At 49.4% G+C, this 20605-nt stretch overlaps 1 protein-coding gene across 1 annotated transcript in view; it reads right to left on the reverse strand.

Annotated features, from left to right (window-relative positions):
• DSCAM (DS cell adhesion molecule) overlaps positions 1-20605 on the reverse strand; it is a 664041-nt gene that overhangs the window by 38765 nt on the left and 604671 nt on the right. The window contains exons 23-28 of the mRNA XM_064477198.1: positions 19667-19784; positions 18142-18305; positions 16478-16576; positions 13309-13497; positions 11881-12171; positions 8437-8613 (exon numbers count right to left, since the gene is read on the reverse strand). Of these exons, the coding sequence (XP_064333268.1) occupies positions 8437-8613; positions 11881-12171; positions 13309-13497; positions 16478-16576; positions 18142-18305; positions 19667-19784 (1038 nt within the window). The remainder of the gene's footprint in view (positions 1-8436; positions 8614-11880; positions 12172-13308; positions 13498-16477; positions 16577-18141; positions 18306-19666; positions 19785-20605) is intronic.

Here is a 20605-nt window from a genome sequence, read left to right on the forward strand (position 1 = left end):
GCAGACGACCAGCCTTCTGTGCTGGGCCCAGGCTGCCTTTCCAGCTCGGCGGCCTCCTGCTTCCGACCTCCAGCCGTCTCTCTGAGTTTCCTGCGCTTGCGTTCCCTGCCAAGATGCCCGTGGCTCTGCTCCTCCAAGGCCGTCCTCCGCCCACACCGCTCTGTGCAGACACGACTTGCTCCGCACACCTCCCCAAGCCCAGCAGGGGACGGGGGTGGTCTGGTTCCCTGGGCTCCTGAGGACCCCTGCGCCGCAGCGAGGATAGCCTTCCCGGCTCGCGTGGGGACTCCCTGTTTTCATGCTGTCTCCCGTTGGCCCTTTTCTCTCTGTCTCCAGGCTCAGCCCAGTCCCTGGTACAGCAAAGCCACACGAAGTTTTTCCTGAGGATACAATTCATTGTGAGAGACACTTGCCTTCTCTGGTGTTGAAATCCTGTAATGTAATATCTACCTGGAGGAAGTGGCAGCACCTCTGGAATGACTGAAAAGCCGCTCGAATATTTCCAAGCAGCTATCATGTCCACTGTTTGGCTTCAGCATTCTCTTTTCCAGGTTGAATTCTTTAATTTTCTCAACCATTCCTCAGATGCATGATTTCCAGGTAACTCTCAACTTGGGACTCTCTTCTGTGAAAGACCTGTGATTTCTTATTGTCCTTTATTAAACGAGGCCAAGTGCAGAAACCAGAAATTTTTTGATGGTCTCTTTCCCCCGCACCAGTGAGAACACAATGCTCACTGTATGTTTTGTAAATGAATTTTTGCAACTTACACAGAAGACTTCACGATTATCCATATTGAATTTTATCTCCTTGGGTCTGGGCTTCATCCTCTAACACGTTAGCCTTCCCACGTGGATTGGCGCCATTTCAAAAATAGGTTTAGCCCGCCCGTGTTTCAGCCCGGCACTGCGGCCAGGTACTGTCCTCAGCCAGCCCTGTCAAACTGGGTGCCGGTCCAGCTTCTGGTGTGCCCCTTTACTTCTCTGACTGCTCACAAACTATCTTTTCTATAACCTAAACTAATTTATTTCAACCCGTAAGTTCTAGAATTTATTGTTTTCAAAAGTGGTATGGAGTACAACTGTTCTCTTAACAGCTCTGATGTGATTGTTCAAAGATAATCTACAAAGGTCTTTGGGATTATGTCTGGGAACATTTTGTTCAGAATCTTAAAACGTTATCTTTTTGGGTCTAGGGATGGGAGCCATGTGACCCCTTCCCCAATCATTCCAGTCAGAAAAAAAATCTTCCCCTTCGGTGGATTATCATGGCGTAGCCTGGTGCCCAGAGTTTCTACGTATCATTCAGAGCCTTTGTAATAGTTTGCTGTAAATATGGTTTGCCTCCCCTCATAGCAAAGGATTACAAATACTACTTTATGCAACATCCTCTCTCCTCCCCTGATAATGCCCAGGATATAGTAGGTTTTGAAAGAATAAGTCAATTTAAATCATCAGGGGCTCTCACGCACTGTCCCATCCAGGCCCTCACTTGGCCTACGGACTTCTTACCCATGTTCCTGGTTTGCAGGTTCATTGGTTCCTCAGCCCGTGACAGCTGAGGAGCCATGTCAAGGGTGTGGAGGAACTGTTGGAGTTGGAATGCTCCTGAGGGCCTGGCTTAGTGCTTGGCATTCTCTTAAACCTCAGAACAATGAGATTGGTACTTTCAGCCCCCATTTTACAGAGGTTGGAATGTACTGTTAAGGGATGGCCAAGACAGGGCAAGAGACGCAACAGCCGGAGGTCGGGAGGGGCCGGAGACCCGTGAAAGTAGCTTAGATCTGCCTTCACTTCACCTTGTACCTTGAGGGTTCCTATCACAACCCTGGGTCAGGAAGGGATTAATTTGGTTTATAATGTTTATATATTGTTTAGAATGTTTAATGAGAGCAAGAAGTTAATAAAAATTTTGGTGCCAAAAAAAAAAAAAATCAGGGGTTCTCATTATTTTCTCAAGCAACCAACCTAAGTTTTCCTTTTTCCCTCCCCTTCCTTCCTTCCCTTCCTTCCTTCCCTTCCTCTCTTTCTTTCTCTTTCTTTCTTTTCCTTTCTTTCTCTCTCTCTCTCTCTCTTTCTTTTTCTTTCTTTCCTCCCTCCTTCCCTTCCTTCCTTCCTTCTTTCTTCCCTTCTTTCCTCCCTTCCTTCCCTGCTTCTAGGTCCCCCTCCACTCTTCCTCTCGCTCTTCCTTTCTTTTTTTATGCTTCTTGTCCCACGTTTCCGGCTTGAAGAGCACCTCTCCGTGCACATCAAAGCAAAGCAGACGTGGAGTCTCTCTTCCTCCACCTGCCGTCTGCTAACGTGAGAACATCACCCCAAGCCCCCTTCTTCTTGCCCAGCACAGCTAAATGGCCTCTAGTGTTGCCTGTCACATTTTCCCCCATAAATTTCGGCTCAGCCTGAGATTTAGACTTTGTGACACCTTTTCTAAAGCCCCCACTACTTCTGCGTCTCCACCCTTGGATTTGTGTTCTTCCCTGCATCTTTTGGGATGAGAAATGGTGGAGAACCACTACCAGGAAGTCTAGTGATACTGAAATGTGGAAGGGAGCAGTTTCAAAAAAATAACACGTGCTAACACTCTGTGCAAAAGAGGGCTAGAAAACGGTAACTGAAAGGAGAATTTGGGGATCAGAAAGTAATTGGTCATCTGCCTTTAGGAGAGCACTTTCGTTGGGATAGGAGGAGGAGAGTGAGACCGTGAGGATGTGGGAGCTGGTGAGAGGCAATGCAGCTGAGCATTGAAGACCCTTTGAAGAATCCAGTGGGGAAAAGAAGTGAAGAGAGGCAGTAGGTTGAAGATATGCAAACAAGAAGGAATCCTAATTTTATTTTAATATAGGGGAGCCTGAGATGTAGTGAATATAAAGATAAAAGATAAATAAACCAAATATTTTTGGTGGGCAAGAATAAAATTATAAAGTAACTATTGATTCTGTGTCAATACAGCTTCTGATTCCATGTTCCATTGATAGATCTTTTTAAGCTAGCTTAGTGTGGATGGGACAGACTAGTTCTTTCTTGAATGTTCCAAAGCTGAAGAAGTTTCATGGAGAGAGAACAGGGGTGGACAACAGTGTTCTCAGTTCTGCTGGCTCTTCCCTGACTGAGCTGTGATTTTTGGATACGTTCCCTTCAGTCTTCTTGTCAGAAAAGTAGAGCATAATAATATTAAGTTCATTTGCACCTATTCACATAGCTACTTAGAGACTAAAACAGGATCGCGTATGGCAAAGAGTTACGGAACAGGAAGAAGAGAGAAAGCATGGAAGATGGCAGCTCTCTGTCGATTAAAACGTGGCTCGGCCAGTTCTGGGGACGAGGCGCCCGAGTGGGGCGAGGAGCGCCCCTGGTCCGGCCCGTGTGCTCTGCGGGTGGGCCACCGCTCCTCTGGGGTCTGCACGTGGCACGGAGGTTCTTACTAACAAGGCACTGCGCTTGTGCCAGTCCTGAGAGTCTGAGCTGCCCCCTATTTCACAAGCCCACACATTTCTTTAAAAAAGAGACTCTCACTCATAGCCACTACACTTCCGTCTCCCAAGTTCTACGTACGTAAAACGGAAGCTGCGGAGGTGCGCACCTGTAGCGGGAAGTCACCGGTGCACACTCACAAAAACGCAGCATCAATCTGGGGACAGCAGGTTCCACCCTGCTTTACCATCTCTTGAACGCGCTTATTAGCAAGGTGCCTCGCAATATTCCCTGCCTTCCCGTGGAACTGAAAGGGTCTCTTAAAGTCACTATTTCACGAGGGCTAAAAACACACACTCACACTTCTACGGGACCACACACAGGACTTCCGGCCATCAGCATGCTCAAGTGAGAGCTGACTCCAAAAACACAGCAAACCATACGTGCCCCAGAGACCACCACGTGGACTTGCAACCTCAGAAACCTGCGTGCACAAACACGGATAAAACAGAACCCCTGGGCGGGGCCGAGCGCCAGGGCCGACGTCAGCTCCCTCCCTCCTGCCGGCCCACTGGCTGTCCTAGCTCCGTGGCTTGGCCCAGCCGAAGTCCCACTGCTTCTCTGCGTCCGCGTCTCAGAAACAGAAACTCTTTCCCCAGTTAGTTCTGCCCTAACACATTTGGAGTACTGAAAGGATAATTTTATTAAGAAATTAAGGTCAAAAGAAAAAAAAAAAAAAGAAAGGAAGGAAGGAAGGAAGAAAGAAAGGGAGGGAGGAAGGAAGGAAACAGCTGAGAACTAAAGTTTCAGAGTCCAGGCTTCCAAGCCCACCTAAGCCACAATTTGGACATTAATCAGCCCGGCATGGAGGCTCTCGGGTGCTCACTCCCTCCTCGTCACTCAGGAACACTGGGGACCCTCTGCACACACAGGAGATCAAAGCATCAGTGCCAAGGCCACTTTTATTTGTCTACCTTGAGTCCAAGCACCTTGGGGCTCCAAGATGCACACCCCTCTTCCTTTGGATTATTCAAGTTCAAGCTAACGTTTGGTCTTACGGATGAGGAGAGATCTAGTGCATTTGCAGAGCAGATAAATGGAATATGAGAACTCGGAAAGTGAAGACGACCCCTCGTGACCCACCCCTTAAACGGTGCCCACGTAGGACCGTAAGGCCAGATTCTCTCTGGGAACGGCCTTCTGGGACTGATCAGCGGCATAACTTGCATCCATTTCAGAGCCTCTTTAAAATAATCCGTATGTTTCTGTCTAAGGGGAGAAGAGCATTTTGCCTCTGAAACATGCTCAAATTTCATGTCCTCTACTGATTTTTGTCTTTAGCTTATTTGATACCCTGGGAGCAGCTTTTCGGTTTGGCTTTGACAGTTACCCATACCGGTTGGTGCCAACATAAAATTTTACCTCTTGGGTAAACTCACACTAAAGGAAGAAGCTTTTTGTGATCCTGGAATTGACTACTGACACGGGAATCACATTTTTATAAGCTTGAGGCTGCTGGGATGGTGGGCCCAGTCAGTGACTCATTCTGCAACCATGCGCTTTGAGGGACCTAGAGGTGGGGAAAAATCAGGGCATCATTAAAAGCACAATGTGTGGCTTCTGAACTCCCGGGTAAGGTTACAGGTTTTTTTTTTTTTTTTTTAAATGTAGCACTTGAAGACAATTTAGACCTTAGGAGGTCGCTATGCTCTAAAATTAGTAAAGCGCTCAGGAAGGAAGAATATAGGTTGACTAAATTGCTTCAGTCCCATTTTTCTTTCTTTCCTTAAAAAATTTTTTTTTTACATAAAAGAACGTTCTGGTGCATTCATCTAACTAGGCTGCTCGTCTATACAGTGAAACAAACGCTGCTTATAAGCACCGAGTACTGACTAGCAATCAAACAAGGTCAACAATGTGAAGCTGACCTTACGGTGTTTATTAGAGACCCCTGCAGTATTACTCAAATTTTCTTATTTCCAGTTTTGATCCTGATCCGTGGTTGCTCAGGCAACACTGACAGATTATTAGAAATGTCCTTATTTTGCACAGTAAAATACCGTAGGAAGCAACTCTTTCCGTGGAATGTGTAAATATACTTGAACTCATTCTAACCCAGGGAGAGGATCTGCACCTTACGTGGGTCAGGCAGTAACTGGGTGACCGTACTAGCGAATTCTGTCTAATAGGTAGGCACTTACCACCTTAACCTCTGTGGCTGGATCTTTCCACAAGCAAATGGGAAATATCTTGTGTCACTAATTAACATCACATTTCAAGGGCCCTGCAGGCCCAAAAGACAAAGATCTTTTGGGGGCAAGGCCTGGCCTCTCAGATTCCCTCTTCATAACCCTGGTCACGTGCTCTGCCCTTTTACGACACAATTTTCAGCGTTATAAAAAGATGAGCCTGCCCCTTGTAAGCCCCTGCTGGCTGCCACTAGGACGTCCGTTTCCATAGCTCTGGGACAGGGCCTTAGGAAGCTTTTTTCTCTCCAGGACCTAGCCAAACTCTAGTGACCAAATAGAAATGTTAATAAGAAAACTTTACTGTTGGTTTTAAGAAATGTTCTGCCTGGTACCTGGGAGAGAATCAACAACGGTTTGCTGAGTTGAATATTTCAGTGCCTCCACAATAAAACCTGCCATCAGGAGAGGACGGGATTAGGCACCCAGTCCTTTGCATTCGTGCTGCCCTCTCATCAGATTCAAGCTTTTCTTCAGCCCGTACAGCATGCCAGACTGCAGATACCTCTGTGCATGTGAGCTGCTTCTCTGGAATTCTCTGCTCCTCAGCACCTCCCAGGAATACATCTTCTTTGCCTCAGCACTGATTTCCTTCCCACTGAAACCTTTGTGTTGGCTCTCTTTTCCAGCACAAAGAAAACAAAACCATTTCTGGGGAATGAAAGGCTGTTCCCTGTGATGTGACGAAGGGCTTTCTTTACCAAGACCAGTCACAAAATACTAGTGTCTAACAGAAGAGATGCCAACAATAAAAATGCCAGGTCTAGGATGTTTTCTGGACAGAGCCTTTGCAAAGCAATAACTAAATTACAAGGGACCTTTAAGAACCAAAAGAAAGGACTCCCAGCCTCCATCAGCCTAACTCGAATGCACCTGGAAGAGTCAGCAACATCTTTAGCATCTTTTCCTCAACTCTTGGCAAAGAAGAGTGAGGTTGGCGTGCTTAAGTCATAAGTAGACTAGAAACACAAAACAATATAAATGCTACCAGAACAGACGGCCTTGGTACCTCAATGACAGTGTCCCCAAAGCCCGACTACGGGATTCTGTTTTTGGTGAAAGAGGGGTTACAAAAAGGTCCTTTTAGTATTTTAATGATGAAGCCTTGTGAATGGAATCCAGCACAGCTCACCTGATACTGAATTTCTCAATAGGTTAGGCAACATTATGTTTTTGTAGTGCTGTTTTCTGTAGCTCTTGAGTGGCCGCCCCTGCTCTCCCCAGCTGGGGTTCACCACCTCCTCTGTGGTGCTGACGGAGGATTGTTTGGAGCCCATTTTAGCCTTTGTGGCATTTTGGCTCTTTTTCTGGTCCATGCTTGTGTGTCTGCCTCCTACACTAAACCTCAAGTGTAGAAGGCTCTGTCTTTTCATCTTGTGCATGGAGCACCCAGCACAGTGCTTAGGGCATCGGATTCACTCAAGTGAATCTGCTAAATTAAAAGGTAAGTGGATAACATGATCGAGAAAGGATATTTCAGTAAGACCGATAGCTCATCTGAATGACTGGGCCGCAGAAGATTTAAACGAAAGGACTACTGAAGTGTGCAGGTGGAGTGCGACGCACTTCAATTGTTTTAATTTGTTGGCAAAGTGGAAGCCAATTGACAATAAAACGTGTTAGAGTCCCATCAAGCGGAGAGCTCGGGAGGCGCGAGGCGGGTGAGAGCAGCCCCGTGCTCCGCTGCGCTACCTGGACCAGGGTCCCATCCGGTATTTACATCTACACCAGAGGCTAGTGGTTCCCAAATCCACCAGCCAGCCTTCGGGCCATCGCAGGGGGCCTTTAAAGAGAGCGCTTCCAGACTTGCTCCGCAAATGCCACTTTGAAGGCTACACGGGACGTCTCATACTCCAGGCTGCATGGATATAAACATGCAAACAGCTCAGACATGCATGTTACCAAGAAGTGGCTTGGTTAAATACTCTGACAGGTAAAGAGGAGAACTCAGAACACTGTCTTGTGCAGGGTGTTGTATGTGAAGGAACTCACAGTCCTGACATTGCAGCCCAAGGGCAAGCAGGGCTGTTGGCCAGAAGCTGGAAGTCGCCCCGATGCGCAGAATCTGCAGTAATGATGGTGCCGCTGACAACGGCTCTCATCCAGCCTAAGGGCTCAGCTCCCATCATTTCTTATCTTAGTTAAAGCAAAACTTTTACACTGGGCTTCGGCTCAAATGTCTAGCTCAGCAGTGTCTGCTTTCTGCTTCCCAGTGCTTTCCCAGTACCCTAAGCCCTCAATTTCCGCTTCCCAGTCATAAAAGCATTCTCATTCCGGCTCATTTCCAGGGCCAGTCTGACGGGTCTCTTTACAGGAGGCCGTCACGGGCGGCCCTGCGGCAGCAGCTGGAAGTGACAGTGGGACTGGTAAACCATGTGGAGACAATCCTCTTTGGGGGGCAGGTAGAGCACTCAGTGGTAGAGCACATGCTTAGCATGCACAAGGTCATAGGTTCAATCCCCAGTACCTCCGTTAAACAAAAAACAAACAAAAAAACTAATAAATAAGTAAAACCAATTACCTCCCCCCCCCAACAAAACAAAGCAAAGCAAAATTCTCTCTGCCTGCCCTGCTGACGGCTAGGACGCAGAAGACTTGAAAGAGGGGGACTATCGCTCGGTTTCTGAGTAGCTGCATTGATCTGAATTGCCCATGAGCCTCTGCGGTCCTGCTGAAGGCACATCACATGGGCAGGCAGTGGGGGGGCCTGGCCTGGAGAAGGAAGGTCATTCCGCTGGGGGTTAGGACCCTCCCAGCTGGCAGCGCGAGCCTGGACTCACCTCTCAGTCTCTTTAGCCTCTGCTCCCGCCTCCTTCTCCGAACTACCAGCAGAAGCACGGACAGCAGCAGGGCCCCCACCAAGATACAGGAGATGGTCACCAGCATCTTGAGCCCCTCGTTGGTCGTCAGCCCTTCATCGCTTTGGACAACTGACTTAATGAGTGGGGGGATTGTACCTGAAAGCAGGGTCATGATGTTAGGTGGCCGTTAATGACGTCAGGATGGCGGGTTACAAGAACGCCCGTGTGATCCGAGGGCGTCCGCAGTGATGAGCGATGAGAGGGACTCTTCCTCTGGGTCCTCCCTAATTTCTTGCCTTGCTCACTCGTCTCCTGTCTGTCCTACTTCAGACTTGCTCTCTGGAACATAAGACCAGGATCTACACCAAGGGCAAAGCCCACTTCTTTGAAAGGGACCTCACTGTGCAACGTACTGCTGGGTGCAGACACTGGAAAACATGATGTCCAGGCCGGGCGCTTAAAAAAGCCACACGCATTTGCCTGGAATTGAGTGTCACCCAGAGCACAATTGGGAGAGGCAGTTTGAAAAACTGCACATCAGAGCAGGGACAAAAGGTTTGGCAAGTGGACAGAAGGGAGTCTGCGGGGAGGCTGTACCAGATACGCTGGCTTAAAGGAGCTTAAAATCCTGGCTTTTTCATCACAGGTGTGACACCAAATCTACTTTTAAAACTCTCATTTCAGGGTATAAAAGCAAAGCCAACTTTTCAAAGGGGAGCCATCCAGGTCTCTAAAGCAAGCTACTTATGACCATATAATGCCATGAAATTCAGATTATTCAGAATTACAAGGAAACACCTAAGCAGACTGAACTCTAAGCTGTTTTAAGTTGCCTTCTGCACAGAGGCTGGAGGAGAGACAAACACAGGCATCCTTTTCTTCACGGGGCTTGTGTGGGGCCCACTGTTATGTAAGATGGTCCCGCCCACTGTATTCTCCATGATTTAGGGAAAATAATGCAATTTCCTTCAGAGGAAAATGGTTAGTACCCTTCATTTACTGACTAGAGCAGGGACAACAGACCACCAGGCCCCTCTGCCATCTGCTAAGGCCAAGAAGAACATTCTTCCAACTTTACACATAGTGTTTTTCACTAGAAACCCAAGTCCGCAAATGCTCAGAACCCAGGTGAGAGGCACGTAAGGGGACGCAGGCGAGGAGGGGTCTGCAAATCCAAGACCTACACAGGACAAGTGGAAGCGTTTGGCTAAGGAAATGGGGCAAGAAAGAGTCAGACAAAGACATGGAAGAATCTGAAATGTGACTGGTAGAGGTACAAGGCTCATTCTCAATGTTTGTTTTTCCCAAAATGGAAAAAAAAAATTCTTCAGGCAGATGTAACAAAAGGGATATTAAAGCTATATCATCCACAAAATTAGTTCAAAGAAATATCTAATATTTTTCAAGGAAACAGAACCAAGTATTCTAATGTTTAGGGTAATAAAATCATTTCAGATTTCAGGACATTTTCAGTGTAGCTCCCAGGACTTTTTCCTGATTATAATCTATGATCTTGGGTAAAGTGAGAGCATTTTTTCTAGAAGACAAATATTTAAACCCTGCAGCGCACTTTGTAAGTCAGAACGACAGTTTCAAATTTTGCACATGAGCGGTTTCTAATTAAACAGTTAGCCGTGAACATATCACTGACATGCACCTTGAAGCTGAATGCACCGGCACCACACAGATTACGGAGAAGCTGAGCGCCAGGGTGCGACGCTCCGGAGGCAGTTAACAGAAGTCAATAGCCTGCAGTGAGCAATGTACTTACTGCCCAGACGTGGACCCTGTTAGCAAAGGACTTTGGGGAGCCCTTCAATGCTAGATAAAATGTTCGGTCTGTGTCAAAGTCCTTTATGTTGGAAGATCAAAGAATGAAACTGCGTTGGGGTGGAAAGTAATTTAGCTGCGCTGCTCTGCAGTGGGTGACGCTCTGCTATGAGACATCTCTGAATGAATTCACTTGCGACTGAGGCTGGAAGGTTAGGGAGGGCGGCCCTCAGGGAGCAAACTCCTGAGGAGGGGCTGGGCCGGCCGCCCCAGGACTGTGGGACAGACGCGCCTTAGGGGCCAGGGCGGGGGGCTGGTGTCACCAGCACGAGGGGGCTCCGTCCTCAGAACCTTCCTGCATTCATGGGGCCTGGCCTGAGATGCTGGAGGCAACCCTGGGCTCTGGCTGAGACGGGCTTTGTCAGGGGATAACCTTGGGCAGAGATTCAGGGGTGGGTTTGCACAGGGTGCAGGTGGGAAGAACAGGCCAGGCCAGGAGAAAACGGCCAAGTGAGGAGCTGAGTCCACACCACCTCGTGAGCTTCCTCGGGTCGTGTCTGAGAGTCCTTGGCTTTATGGACACTCTTTTCTTAGGACAGTATAACCTGCATTTCAAGGAAGTTCCTGCCGGAGCTTTAATTAAATCCCAAGTGCACATAAGCAGAGAAGGTGTAGCGGTGAGCAGATATGGGGGAGTTTGCTCAGGTTCTGGCTTTCTGGGGAAGTCTTCCAACACCTGGTCCGACCTGATCAGAGGGGACGGGACAGAGGCTCCGAGGGGACCTCCAATCTGATGAACTGAGGCCGGTTGTACCCTGTGGTCACAGCACCTAGTCAGCCTCTGCCTTTCCTGAGTGAGGATCATGGCGAGGCTTGCAGAGATCTGCAGCGAGGTGCTGCTGGGCAGGACTTTCTCACGTTCCCCACCACGTGGTGGTCAAGGGCACCCCACCTTTTAGCTTCACTGGGCTTGGCATTTTTCAGACATTAATAAATGGTCCTTGATAGCAGCCGTAGGAAAAAAAGGCTAAAAATCTGTGTCACTTATTTTCAGTTAACTAAATGTCACGAGACACCTCACCTGATTTTCAGAAGGCCCATGCAAACTGCCTGTGTGCACGTGAGTGTGCGTGTATATGTGTGCTCGCGTGTGCATGTTTGCACGTGTGCGTGCGTGTGTGTGTGTGCGTGTGCCCACTGCCACCCTATGACTTTACCCTATTTCCAACAGGGCCTCTATTTCTGCTCGGAGACTAACACAAGCCCCTTTACCATGGAAAACTGGTTTTGCACATGCAGTCTAAGGGCTAAATGAGCGCAGAAAAGAAAGTTGTTATGTGGGTTGGGATGGGGTGGGGGGAGGGGAGGGAGACAACAAAAGCAAGGTTAGCTCAGGGTCGTGGACCCGGCGCGCAACCACGTGGTAGAGAAGCCTTCAGCCCGGAGAGAAGTCACTCCTGCACCAAGACTCCCTAAGGAGATTCCCGCAGGCCCTCAGCCCCCTTCCTGGGACGCAGCTGGGGTCACGTGGGAGCAGGGGCTGGGGAGCCCTGGAGGGGCCAGCTGAACGGCCCGAAGCCTAAGGGGCTGGGCGGGCAGTGTCACACTGTGCGGGGATGGCGGCGGGGCGGGAGCGGCCCCGCGCGGACTTACTGCCGTCGTAGTTGAGCGTGGCGAAGTTGGCCTGCTTCTCGGCGCAGCCAGCGCTGTTGCACACCCGCATCTGCAGCTCGTACCAGGTGGCCTCCTGCAGGTCGTACAGGATGTAGGACTTGGAGAGAGAGGTCCGCTGGGCTGTGGTCCAGACTGTGGTCCCGAAGGGCCTGTACTCGAGCGTGAAGGAGGTGATGGGGCAGCCGCCGTCGTTCCAGCCGATAAGGTTCAGCCTCACGCGTGTGGTGTTGATGGTGGCAAAGAGGTCTTGCTCCTTGGAGAACTGGGGCTCTGCGGGAGAAGGCACACGGTGGTCAGGATACCCGAGGGAAGGGCGTCAAGGTCACCCCACGTCTCCCTGGGGCAGCTCTCTGCCAGGCGGGGGGCTCACAGATCACCTGCTACTTGTCCACTATTTCTAGGGATGTTGTGGACCAAAGGGCTGGGCTGTCTCCAACCATAATAACCTGGGTGTGAAAGGGAGCGCTGGATGGGTGGAGGAGATTCTTGTGAATCTGAGAGTTCCCTGAAGAACAGCGCTATTCCCACGTGTGCGTTTCCTCGAGTGGTTTCAGAGGAAGCACTGCGGTGTGCTGGGCAGCCCCATGTCCTGCCGTGGACCTGGCTTCAGAGAAGACGGAGTGGGACTTGGGAAGTACCCGCAGGCCTCCTTCCCATCCCAGAGCTTCACGCTGGAGCCCGAGGACCCAGTGGGTGTATTTCCGCTACATCTGTCCTTCATCACCTGAACCCTGTTACGTGTTATCCAAAACTCAGGTCCTAGTTTATAACTAAAATAACACCCTCATCTCCCGCTCTCCTGCCGTCCGGGCCACTCGGTGGTGGGTAAGTTCAGAGGAGAGGAAACCTACAAAGACGCCCTTGGCCTCCTCACTGACACTCACGTGCAGCTGCCTCCCTCCCTCCTGGGGTTTCCGGGCTGCAAATTTCACTGCCAAACATCACTGCCCCCCGAAAGGGCAATGGTCACCTCCCTGAAGGTGCACGTTTCAGGGAAGAAAACCAACTCATGTTAAAGGTTAACAACCTACCACAGTGACTTCCCACCTGGAAAGCGGAGCCTAGGGGGCAATGTGAATATTATAGATGGGGGCATGGGGTTACCAAGGGAGAAGGTCACACCAGAACACAGTGAGAGGGCAAAGGTCACATTTCATGGCTGCTCAGCCTGGGACCTTTAATGTTGACACCAAAGCCCTCGCTTTTCAAATGAAAAAGGAGAACCAGAATATTCTGTAGGGACCGTCCATCTCTCTCAGTGCGCTGTAACACTGCCAAACCCATTTGGAGAAAAAAAAAGTGCAAAACTCACAAACATGCAAATACATGATGCATCTCTTGTGATTTCAATCTCCTCTTTGGTTTGGAAAATGGAGGGAATATAGAAACAAAAGAAGGCCGACCCACCTTTTCCTAATGTCTTCGCTTCGATGATCTCACTGATGCGGCCGGGGCCCACTCCATTTTGCGCAGTCAGAGTGAACTTGTACCAAGTACCACATTTCAGGTTTTCCAGGCGGTAAGAGCGTTCGCTTGGGCTGATTGGAAAGCTCCCCCACTGCTCACTGTTGTCTTCAGAATACTGCAGTATGTATCCTTCAGAAGACAAGACACGTTCGGAAGAGCACGATTAGGTTTCCGTCCGGGATGAGTTCCCAGCACCTCCCGTCTTTGGGAGAGAATGTCCCTGCTCTTCGCGATTCCAGGAAGCTCCCCTTAGGCCGGGAGAAGCACTGTGACGCTGTACCGAGGGTGAGGTACTGAGACCTCACCAGACGGGGGCGGTGCTGCTGGACAGTGCCACGAGGACAAAGCCCCTTCCTGCCCCTTCCCCTTTAAAGGTGTAAGTGGGCAGTGGGGAGTGGAGACTCCATCTCCAAACATCTGACCTTCAGAAAACGTGTGCCCGAATCCTGGGGCGTGGGCGTGCTCTGAAGCTGAGTTAATTTTTTCCTTTGTGTTTTGTTTTTATTCTGGAGTGGGGAGATAATCAGGTTTATTTATTTATTTATTTATTTATTATTTAATGGAGGCACTGGGGATGGAACCCAGGACCTCGTGCGTGCCAAGCACGAGCTCTACCCCTGAGCTGTACCCTCCCCCCTTGAAGCTGAGTTATTTTTAAGAGAACCAACGCTCTGGAAAACGAGTAAGTTATCAACGGGGGCAGGGATATCCTCAACCACCCCACCCCGTCTGCAACCATGAAGCATCAAGCATGTCTGCAGTCTGTTACTCATATTACCTGACGTGACCCTGTGACATAGGAATTTTTACCTCCCCTGTGCTGATAAAGACACTGAGGTCCAAAGAGTTTAGGCGACCTCTAGAGTCTTATAAGCAAGATTCGAATCCCACCACGAGAATCTGAAGCCTGCCCTCCTGAACGCTGTGACGGCTGACATCTCTCCTTGTTACAGCCTTCGTCCCTGCCATCCTAACCACCTTCCTGGGGGCAAACATACGCTGTCGGCTCTGTCCCTGTCTCCTAAAGGTTCACACCCAGCAGCCCAGGCCTAGCCAGCCTGATGCACGATGCCCCCACACCAACGGACAAGTGTCTTCCATCCTGCCCACGAGTTCCACGGCTAACACAGCGAAGAAAGCGCTTCTCACCTCTGCGCTCCAGAGGCTCCTCGCGCCAGTGGGCAGCACTGAGTGGCTTCCACGCCTCTCACATGGAGCTCACCCACCTCTGGCTCCTTCTCCCTCAGCACCCTCCCCCGGGCTTCCTCCTTCTCTTTCCGGCCCTCTGCAGCCTGGGCCGGGGTAGGGGTGGTCCCCCTGCCTGCCTGGGCCTCGTCTCCCCTTCCCCGTCCCCGATCTGCACTCCTGGCAGCTCCTTCAGCCCCGGACAGGTGAGTGATGGATCAGGGCCCAGCTCCCACGGACACAGCCGGACTTCGCCACCTCCTCGGTGCCCTACGCTTCGTGGGGACTGGGCTTTCCTTCTAACTTCCTCCATCTAAACCACGTCTAGGAAGCTTTTCTAACCCTTGGCGATGGGAACTTCTATGCCAACGGCTTTCGCCATCACTGGGTTCCAAGGATTGCTGGTTGATGTTGCCTGGAGACTGTTACTAAAGCTGGCTTCATCTCTAAGCCCGTCCACTCCTAGCCGTTCCAGTACGACCTCCCCTGTCACCTCCCACTTACAGAACCAGCCTTCACTTCACCGGGGCCTCGAGTGTGAGGGCCCCTTGAACTGTCCCCTCGGTGCCCCACTTTGCTTCTTTCAGAAGAAGGTCCTCCAGCCAGCCTAGAGCCCTTGGCAGGCCACCTCAATAAGGAGCCTGCTTTCACACACTCTTGAGCCTGCCGCACTCACCCTGCCAGTCACCAGCTTTGGTCACCTGCAGTCCACCTGTCTGCCCAGCCATCCAGAATCACTGGAGAATGTCATTAAATGGTGATAACTGGGGCCACTACAACTTGCTGTTTATCTGCAGCTGGGGCCCGGCTCCCGCCTGGCAAAGCTTTGTTCATCTACTAACGACTGCCCGTGCGTTTCCCACAGCAGCTGTTGTAAATCTTCCCCACGCTCCCCAAACCCACCAGCACACCCTCACCCCTAGTCAATCTACTATTTAAAAAAAAAAAATCTCACCTTTTATTTTCCTAAGAAAAAGAAAGATCCTCCCCTTTGCCCAGTGGAATGCTAATCAGTGTTTAACAACTGGCTCTTGAGGGGAAAAAAAAAGAGCCCCAATGGCGAGCATTTCTGATTTCCGGCGGTGTGGAAACACCCCCAGCCGGGCCGAGGTCACTGAGAGCAAAGCTGGGAAGAGGGGCAGCTTTGTCCCCACGAGCTGGGAGGGGCTGCTCCAGACACCGCTGGCCTCACCCAGGAACGCTCCTGTATCTCCAGCTGTCCTCTCGCCTTCCTCTGTCAGAAGAAAGGATGTCCTGTGGAAATCCAAGCCGCCGTCCTCCCCCCACCTGCTCTCGGACCTCTTCCGTCACTCAGCTCCTTCATCCTGGGCCCCCTCAGTCTCCTCTGGAGCCTCTCCCCCGCCGTGGTCTACAACCTGATCAGAACACCCTCCCGACGCCGCTGAGGCCGGGGTCATCACGCCATCTCGGCCCTTCAGTACAAACTTCCTTTATTCTTTTCCGCCCTGCACTAACTGAGAAAGATTTGTGCAAACAGACCATTTCCCATCTTTCGGGACTCTGTGGTCAGAACAGTAGCTGTGGTCGCTGGAGGGAAGGGTTGCGGACATGAACGGAGGATACAGCGCTGACAACACGAGGAAGACACACAACGTAGATCTCGGTGGGGAGAGAGCACCAAATTTGTTTTTTCTTTCTTTTTCATATTTGTTAATATTTCACTTAGTTTGGATGTTTGATACTCATTCTGTGGATGGACTTCCTTGGATGAATGATGAGTTTCAACAAATACTAGAAAAATAGATTTTTTTTGTCTAGGTAATGGAAGAATGAATTGTATGATGCGTTTTTTTGGAGGGAGAGATAAATTGACACATAACAATTATTTGATAAAGATGTGACACTAATCAGCCTGTGGATAATGACAATTAATCAACCACTGTGGGCAACTACAGCTTCTTACCTCTGATAGAGCTGCCCCCGTTGTCCCCAGGGAGCCACGAGAGGGTGATGGAGGACGACGTGGTTTTGGAAACGGTAAGGCGAGGCTGATCTGGTGGAACTAGATCGGAAACAGTTTTTAGAAAACAAGAGTTAGTTGTTCACATCTTCAGTCTTCTCTCACAGTCGTTTACTCAATGATTTTTAACAGCCATTTATTAAGTAAGTGTTTCGGGTTGACAAAATACGCAATCACTTCTGTCAAAATGTCTGTTTCACTGATATTCTGGGCTAAAGAGACAGAACAGACTGAATCTATCACTTAAAGAGAACTCAGCCACATTTCCACTTGGAATTATTTCCTCATTTTCCTCACCGACTCCTTGAATTTCTGAGTGCCTCATCACGAATTGAAATCTTCTGTGAACTTACTAAGGATCCATGCAGTATTTTAGTCTGAATTTCAGCCATGATTCAAGTGAGAAAGACCAGTGGCTTCCACTGAGCTGTTCTGTTCTCAGCGGTATGAGCGGGGGAGGGAAGTGTGGCTAGTGGGAAGAAAACTGCAAAAACCCCCACTATTTTAGCTGCTCCCCAAGATGCAACACACACTCACACACACAGCTCCGAAATCAAAGGCGCACACGTCACTGAGTGGCAGCATGTGAACTTGAACTGCCAAGCAAGGTCTGAAGAACACACACTTCTAATCAATGGGCTCAGTAATATTTTGGATTAGGTCTGTGGACAGAAACACTGAAGAAATTTAGGACTAGGTTATCCAAATTATGTAGAAAGTTTCCCATAAAATGTCCTTCTCTTTTTCTCCAAGAGAAGCTTGATATATTAACCAAAAGCCATGAAAAATGGATCCATCTCTTAATATACTGTCTGTCTTCTAAAATGCCCTGGAATTCTCCTGACTTGAAGGTACTTGAAATTCTAGATCAATTTCACATTATTTAAAAAATGTAATTCTTCTCCTGCCCTCCCCTCCCACTGACTGCGATGATTTTATTTTTACTTTCTGTGATTTATTAATGTGATGACACTGAAATCCAAAGAAGTACACACTTCGATTTTTTTCTACTGATAAAATATCACTGTGCAGGCAAATCTGAACCCAATCAGTGGCCACGTGGGATTTTAGACACGATCTTAATCTGATGATCTTCAACTTGTCATGCACTTCTGGTGTGTGATATCAAGCAGCCTACACTGTATTCAACACACAGTTACATATTAATGCAACAGAGAGTTTCGGCTGGTGTCCTTTTTGCATGTATTGTATATAATAATTCAGTTGATTAGCAGACAAACCACCGCAGGGCAGCCTTATTTCCTGTTGGTGTTTTCCTGGATTACACTTGGACACACATGGAGTAAAACTGCAATCAGCAGATGTTACTAAGGAGGACTTTTTCAGCAACACACACATAAAGAAAACTGAGAGTAGGCTGTCAACAGGAAAAGTTGTAAACTGTGTCATCTCTGGGAATATGAATGCTTTTAATTTACTCTGATTTGGTGACTCACACCACCCCCCCAAGTGAACATCTACGGTCTTGTGACGTAAAGGCGCCGGCTAGCCCTTCACAAAGGCTGATTCTGCAGTTCGCTCACATGCACTCTCCACACACAGGCGTGCCCACCAAAAGTATTAAAAAGGGTTCCAAAGTGCAATACCTTGTACTTGTAAATTTAAAATAATTTCGTCCGACCCCCAGTTGTTATTGACGATGCAGCTGTAGTAGCCGGAATCTTCCGCCTTCACCGTGCGGATGACGAAGCTCCCGTTGCTAAAGATGCTTCTCCGCCCATCAATTGTCACCAGGCTGGGTGTCCCGTTACTGCCTCACAGGAAGAAGAAGGCGCAGATTAAAGAAATTACAATCCAAGTTGGCTAAGGCTGGGGACAAGCACCAACACTGTCTCGGAAGCAAGCAACATGTTTGGAGGGTTACGCTGAGTGAGAGCTAAACTCTGATTATACGAAGGAAACAGTCACAGAGCTGAGTTCTGGTCTTTGAAATAAACGCAATAAACGCTGTGTTGAGGTGAGGTCTGTGTGGTGGGGCCTGGATTTCAGCCCCGGACATGGGTCAGTGCTTGTCAAATCCCAGTGGGCCCCTCTCTCCTCCCCCAGGTAGGCACCGGGGGTGTCCGCTCTTTGGGAATTCCTTCTGTGAGCAGAAGTGCCATTTTGACCAAGTCACCTGGGGACAACTAAATATGGGGTTCGCTTGTAGAGTCACTTAGAGTTATAGTTGCTAATGATTCTGGTATAAGAAGCGAGCCGGCTGTGTTGAGAGGGTGATGAGTTGACCCTCCTATAAAGAGTCCCCTTGGTGACATCACAGCCTTGGCAGTGGTGGGGACGGTCCAGTCACCTGGGGCCACCCCCACGTCCCACGGAAGGCCACTTGACCTTGAGAGCTTGCTTATTTCCTCTGGATTAACTAACTTGAAGAGAGATGAGAAAGTGGTCCCTGGACCAAGACCATTATTTCAGGAGTTTATGCCTTTTAAGCACTCTTGTTTGAAACTAGGAACTTCTGAATCCATTTGCTATTGAATCTCTATGCCCATCAGTGACTTCTCAGCCCTTTGTTTATATCTTAATTTCATCTTCTGAATAGAGATAAAGAACTTTAAAAAGTCACCCAGGCAGGGTACATCTCACCCACTGTCTCCCTTCCATCACGATTGCTATTATTTTAGTAATTTCTACGAGCATGAAGACCAGATTTTACTTCCACTAAGTCCTAACGTATTCCATTCCTAAAGCCGTTTCTCAAGAGCATCTGAGTTAGGTTAGTTGGCCTGTTATCTCAGAGAGGCAGATAACAGCTAAGTTGCGTGTAACCTTGGGTATGTCCATCTCAGATGTTTGGGGATTTTCATGATAAGCACAGCAAACCTCCCTGGACATTACTGGGCTGGTTAGACTATGTTCCTCGGGGGCGCTCTGCTATGAATTTATAGCTCTGAATTTTTAGAGAACTGACAGAATAGATGGATCCCTTTAGTGCTAAAGTCAAGACTTCTCCCCCACTGTCCCCTCCCCACCTCGCTCCATCTCAGAAGAGTGGGCTGTGTTCCTGGAGCTTTTCGCCAGTGCAAACGTGAAGGAGACCACGGGGCCCAGCACAGCAGGCCTGCCGCCCACTCTTAGAGCTTCACCGAGGGTGCACATTGGGTTACTGGTTACCTGTCTTTCATCCATTTTACCGCAGGAGCAGGGTCTCCAACAGCTTTGCAGGGCAAGGCGATGTCCTTCATCCACGGAGTAGTCACCGTGCCACTGAAGGTCAGGATTCGTGCCGGAGCTGGAACCCCAGACAGAGAGCTCAGTGGCCCCACAGGCTCATCTACACAGAAGCCCCGCGGACCCTCCCCGGCACAGCAATGGCCCAGAAAGGCGAGCGCAGCACAGCCGGTTCTCGTCACAGCCGTCCACACTGCCCCCAGTGTCGGGGCGCGCAAGGGATTGTTCCCGCAGGAAAACACAACGACCTGAAAATTCCCGATTGCCCCATTTTCTCCCCAGTATTGACGAAACACGAGGAGCCCAGATTAAATATATGGGACTTCACGAGCCCGGCAGCTCCACACCGTGCTCTCTATGAGCCCGATGATTTTTCAAAGCACTTTATTAAGCAATTTATCTCAACACCCCCGAACTGCACATTACAATGTATTTTTAATATTGGAGAGAATAGATGAAACAAAGCATAACGCCCCAAGACAGGAAGAAGTAAAACTGGAACAACTTCTATTTATCAATTTTGTGGGACTTTCCCAACTAATATAGCAACTTGATCTTCGGCACAGACGCCAAGAAAAACAAACGTTTCCAGAGCTGTGTCTCTTGGAGAACCACTGTTGGCCTGGGACAGTGATTCAAATGCTCAAGTGGGAGCACTGGCTGGGGACATCTGGCACTGGCCCAGTCCCTAGGCAGCAGGACGGCCCAGGAGGCGAGAGGAAAGAGCCCAGGATGGACCCGTGTCAGCAGGACCTCCTTGAGGACTGGGGGACCCCGTACTGACAGATTCCTAGCGCCAGCTTCTTGAGTGAGACACAGAAACCGACAGAGACATGAAGACACAGCCCTCCAGAGGCGACGACCTGCCTGGTCTTGGCCACC

Source organism: Camelus dromedarius, chromosome 2 (assembly GCF_036321535.1).
Source record: "Camelus dromedarius isolate mCamDro1 chromosome 2, mCamDro1.pat, whole genome shotgun sequence".
NCBI classification, from domain to species: Eukaryota; Metazoa; Chordata; class Mammalia; order Artiodactyla; family Camelidae; genus Camelus; species Camelus dromedarius.